This window comes from Streptopelia decaocto, assembly GCF_964273445.1.
Source record: "Streptopelia decaocto genome assembly, chromosome: 1".
Taxonomy (NCBI): Eukaryota; Metazoa; Chordata; class Aves; order Columbiformes; family Columbidae; genus Streptopelia; species Streptopelia decaocto.
This window is the reverse complement of record NC_138663.1, coordinates 21663491-21669490: the sequence shown is the minus strand read 5'-3', so window position 1 is coordinate 21669490 and position 6000 is coordinate 21663491. Positions and strand designations below refer to the sequence as shown.

Genomic DNA, 6000 nt, shown 5'->3' with positions numbered 1-6000 from the left:
GGAGACGGGTTATGGAACAAGAGGCTCCTGCTGATACAATAAAATAATAGGCGAAAAAAGTTCAAGGCATAGATTTCTAGGGTAAAATAATCCGGTTTTCCTGCTGATGAAAACCAAGAAAGCAGTCTTCCAATACTACCACCTGAGCAAAGCTGTTTTTCTTTTTATTCAGTGCATGAGAAAAACAGAAAAGTAAGTAGACACAAGAATGCATTTGGATCCCAGTGAACCTGCCTGGTACATTGAGCCAGAAAAAAAAAAATCCCACTTATACTTAAAATGTATGGAAAAGAAGTTTGCTAAAACTGATCTAAAGCTGACATGATGAAAACCAGGAGCAAAAGGCTTTTACTGTGATTGTCAGAAATTCACGTTTCCCATTTTTCACTACAGAACATAATAAATGAGTTGAACATGCTTTATATTTCCCACAACTAGTAATTTCCTGTCTTTGGAAAGTTTTAGAGGGAGGAGCTCAGAGGTGCTGTGGGAGGGACTAAAATTCATATTAAAGTTTTGGCATGAGAGAGAAAATTGTCAGAGTAGAAGGTTTCTTCTGAGGTTTTGCCTTTTTTTTTTTTGTTTTTCCCCCTAATTTAGGATGATAAGTATTCATGGTCAGATTCTTCTAATAATTCTTTTTTGGAATTCTGATTGTCAGATTATTCCCAGGATTGAAGAATGTGGACTTTCATGTTCTCAGGTAATCTCTTACTTGTTCCTGTTTGCTCTCTACTAATATAGTAGTTGTATGTTGTGAAAATAATTGGAAGAAATGCAAGAAAGCAAAAATGGAAAAATATTTATTCTGTCCTGAACATTCACTGTCACATTCCTGTCATTCTGAATTAAGTATCCAAAGTGGCAAAGATGACTGTTAGTGAGGGAGTAAGGAAATGTATCTTGCACTATTTCCAGCTGCTGTTGTTAGTACCCTTTTTTATTTGTCTTTTGTATTTGAAAAAAATGATTTAGTTCATATTAATCACTTTGGAGAGTCAGTTTTTACAACAGCAGTGGTGCCAAAGAGATGAGGGATGGAGGACTGAGAGGTTTCAGAATTGCTAATTATATTAGGAATATATGAAACATTGACTTTCATGTGAACAAATGAATAAAGTGTGAGAAAGAGTGAACTCTGTTTTTCATTTTGTGGGAAGAATGTAACTGCAGTATTAAATTTAATGACTTATGTATGTGCATAAATGTGGAGTGTGAACCAAACCATCTCTTTAAAAGCTTTGAATTTTGTATGTTTCAAATATGCCCACAAAGGGGCAGTATGGAGATGTTCTGCTTCTGTTGGCATCCTGAAACTGTAAAAATTGGAGTAAATTGAAAAAATTAAATTGAAAAAATTAAAAAAGGATAAAATAATAGGGAATCTGACTTCCAGTCTTATTAGAGGATGATAACTCTGTGCTTGCTGTGGAGAAGTGGAATTGATGGCATAAAAGAATTTGGCTGTCTGTACAGGCTTCTGCTTGAAGATGTCAGTGTTTAGGACAGGCAATGAGACATAATGAAGATTATCTAAATGTTGTGGTACTACTAAGATATTAAGTTAGTACATGTTACAGCAATTTATTCTATATTTTATGTGTGTATCCTAGAAAATATCAGGAATAAAGATGCTTATAAAATACTAGATTGAGGGAAAAAATACCCTTCTATATTTAAACTTGTTTTATATTCCTGTATTAAATTTCTGTAGTCTCTATCAATTTAGATGATGCTTTTAGAATAATAAGATATAGTCATAAGATATTAATCTCTAGACATATCTGAGCACTTTTCAAGAAGTTTTATGTGCTTATGTTTATTAATGCAAAACCACATGCATTTAAAATAATTTATGCTCCTTGGTCTGCTGCAATGAGAGTTCAAAATAGAAATGATTTTCTGTTCTAATTTATTCCTCCAAATAGTGTATGACTATCAGACTCAGCATGTAAAAAACCAATAGCAACATTTTCCGATGAGATTCAGGATTTACCTCTGGGGACCTTAAGGGGCATCTTTCTCTGTCATATGTTAGGTGTGCATGTTAGGAACACTGATTCACAGGATGCCTGAGATATAGACACAGCCCCGAGGTTTGGTGGGTGGTAGGCTGGAGCCCTTTATTTGCATTCAAGAGTTTCTTACAACTTTTCCGATACTGAAGGTTGAACAACTGAGAAAGGTGTGGATTTTATTTTATTATTAGTTTTTTTTTAATTTACAGGGGAAATACATTGCTTCCAATATAATGACTCAATCAATCATTTGTGATGTTCAAGATAGGATTCAGTTCATGTTCTCTGTGTAATGTTTCTCCTAGTTGTATTCAGTAGAATCTTGAATGCATTAATGGCTTTTTAGGACAAAAATATTTTCTCATTAGGAGCAATAATGGTCTCAATGGGACAAATTACTGCCAGCGTAGCATTTTCAGTCTAGTGCAAAGCATTTTAGCTACATGAACTTTAAAGTCTCATGACTAGCTTGTTAGAGAAAACTGCTTCTTGCTTGTCCTTTGGAAGTAACTTCAATTTCCCTATGTAACTGCCCACAATTTGTGGCCTCAATCCCATTTCTACCTCAGTTACTTTAAAAGCGAGCAGTTTATCTTCTCCATAATTTATAACTCAATGGTCTTCATAGGGGCACTAACCAGGGGTTACAATTTATCTTTGTCCATGTGCAATATATGTGTTCTTGCCTTCTCCTATAGCACATCATATCACAAAGTAGCGAATCAATGGCTTTTTTTCAAGCAATATGTTTAATGTTATAATGAGATATTGTAATTTTAAAACTATAAGAAGTTTTCTGTAGCTGATATGGCTACAGTGAGTATTAAAGGGTTTTTTTTCTTTACAAAGTTCTCCCATATTTTTTGTAGTGGATTTCTCTTCTGCAGAGTCAACCCTGAGGCCGTGTGGTTTTTCATAAAGCAACAGGGGAATGAAAAGCAATTAATTTGCATTTTTCTGCATTTTTCAAAATATCTGTGTTCTCAAAAGGTTTTGAATAGGTTTAATAACTATAACTCTTGAGTTTGACCAGCAGACTACCATTTAAGGTGGATGTGTCCCTTGAATATTTGCAAGCAATTTTGACCTTCTTGTGCAATCCTGATCTGAGTAAAGCATTGGTTGTACTTCAGAGGGAAATAGTGGCATAACCGTTTTCAGGTATGGGACCTAAAAACCCTTACACTGAACTGTTTAGATTTTGGATCTTCTTACAACTTGATGGATCGTTCTTAGTTTACCATGAGTATTCAGCAAGACATCCTAGCATTGCCCTGTATAAGGCAATATCCAGGTTTCATTACTATAGCACAAACTGCACTTCTATCCAGTACAGGAAAAGAAAAATCAAAAGGACTTTGGATGTTTATACAAGTATTACGTGAAGACTTAAACAGCATGAAAATATACAGTTGTGGGTTCAGCAATGGCAAAGGCACAACCAAGCTTTTATATCTTACGATTGATTTCTCCTTCCTTATTTTAATGGCTTGGCTTTAGAGCTTGCGTGATATTCTGGTATTGAAAGGTTAAATACAATGGCTTGGTCTCCATGCCTCACCCAACAGCAAACACAATTATCAACCAAGTTCCCCTGTAAAACATTGGGGAATCCCAGCCTGCAATTGAAATTGGGCTTGTGCACTACTCACTTTACAATCCACATTGTTTGCAGGCTGTACACAAAGCAACAGGCTTACACTAAATTTGATTCAACAGCTGGTAAAAATCAAGAGCCCTACATTTAAAAAAAAAATCTCCAGAAAATTATGAAATAGTATTTGTATTGTCTGCCATTAAATGTAGTGATGCTTCCAAAGTCCATGGGTAAAGAAGGAAACCCTAAACTGAATCTGGGATTTCCCTCCAATTATAAAGGTTATTGGCAGCAGATTCTTGATATAGCTGCTGCCTGTTCATGCTATTCTTAGTCAAACTATGCGGTGTTTCTCTACTGAATGTTTATGCCACAGATCAGACCATTCTGGCTGAATACTACCCACTGCAAAACCAGTGAGATAATACAGCCCTTAGGCTGCTAACTCAGCTGACATAAATCGACATTCTGTGTTCATTCTTAAGGTGAGCAATTTCTATTTTAAAAGAAATCTCAAGCCTCTAAAAGTTGGACATGATAATCCAGGTGACATGATTCAGTCGTTCTCTAAAATCTTATTGAAAAACTAGTTTTAGATGTGGAAAGTGTCTTAAGAGACTGATTGGAGACCTGGTTTCCTCAGAATGAGAGATACAGCATGAAGTCCAAACACAGGAAGATGATTTATCACAGACTTTTTTGTGTATGCAATGATATGCATAAAACTATAAAACATAGCCTTTGCTAATATATGCTGAGATGCAATACAATCCATGACAGCATGCCCTAGGTAGAAAGCCTGGGTTTTGCATCCCTGCCTGTCATTGACTCACTTGTGTGGCCCTATTCGAGTAATTTCCTTTCGCCAGTTTTCACGAGCACAAAATAGTGCTGACCTTCCTGTATCTTAATTATGTGTTTTAATTAAGTGCTTTGAATAATATAATTAAGTGTTAAGTACTCATTAGTCAAACAAGTCATACTTAAGGGGCTCAATCATGTTGAATCACTGTATTAGAGTAATATAAATTATTTGCTTAGATATCACACAATCACAGACTGGTTGGGGTTGGAAGGTACCTCTGGAGATCATCTAGTCCAACCACCTGCTAAAGCAGGTTCACCTAGAGCAGGTTGCACCGGAATGTGTCCAGGTGTTTTTTTAATATTTCCAGAGAAGAAGACTCCACAACCTCTCTGGGCAGCCTGTTCCAGTGCTCTGGCACCCTCAAAGTAAAGAATTTTCTCCTCATATTCAGATGGAACCTCCTGTGTTTCCATTTGTGCCCATTACCCCTTATCCTGTCACTGGGCAGCACTTAAAAGAGTCTGACCACATCCTCTTGACACCCACCCTTGGGATATTTATAAGCATTGATAAGATCTCGTCTCAGTCTTCTCCAGGCTAAACAGACTCAGCTTTCTCAGCCTTTCCTGATAAGAAAGATGCTCTAGGCCCCTAATCATCTTTGTAGCTCTCAACTGGACTCTCTCCAGTAATTCCTCGTCCTTCTTAAACTAGGGAGGCCAGAACTGGACGCAATACTGGAGATGTGGCCTCATCAGGGCAGAGTAGAGTGGCAGGATAACCTCCCTCGACCTGCTGGTCATACTCAATGCACCCCAGGATACCGTTCGCCTTCTTGGCCGCATGGACACATGACCATGGTTAACTTCTTGTCCACCATGATTCTCAGGTCTTTCTCTTCAGTGCTGCTTTCCAGCAGGTTAACCCCTAACTTGTACTGGTGCCTGGGGTTATTTCTCCCCAGGTGCAGGACACTACACTTGCCTTCATTGAGCTTCATTGGGTTCTTCTCTGCCCAACTCTGCAGCCTGTCCAGGTCTTGCTGAATGGCAGCACAGCCTTCTGGTGTGTCAGAAAACCAGGACAATCAGCCACTCCTCCCAGTTTGGTACCATCAGCAAAGCTGCTGAGGGTGCATGCTGTCCATTAATTTAGGTCATTGATGAATAGTTTGAACAAGGCTGGACCCAACACAGACTCCTGGTGGACACCACTAACTACAGGCCTCCAACTAAACTGTGCCACTGATCACAGCCCTCTGAGCTCTGCCATCCAGCCAGTTCATGATCCATCTCACTGTCTACTCATCCAACCCACACTTCCTGACTGCACCTATGAAGATGTTATGTGAGACAGTGTCAAAAGCCTTGCTGAATTCAAGATAGACAACATCCACTTCTCTCCCCTCATCTATCCAGCCAGTCAGAGCAGTCTATCAGATTGGTCAAGCATGAATTCCCCTTGGTGAATCCATGTTGACTACTCCTGATAACATTATTTTCCTCCACATACTTAGAGGATACATCTAGAATGAGCTGTTCCATCACCTTTCCAGGAGGTGAGGTTGACTGGACTGT

General features: G+C 38.2%; 1 protein-coding gene across 1 annotated transcript in view; it reads left to right on the top strand.

Moving 5' to 3' along the window:
* Nucleotides 1–601: 601 nt before the first annotated feature.
* Nucleotides 602–6000, top strand: part of IL17REL (interleukin 17 receptor E like) — a gene marked incomplete at its 5' end in the record, with an annotated part of 45504 nt that continues 40105 nt past the window's right edge. The window contains one exon of the mRNA XM_082070930.1: nt 602–703. Within this exon, the coding sequence (XP_081927056.1) occupies nt 602–703 (102 nt within the window). The remainder of the gene's footprint in view (nt 704–6000) is intronic.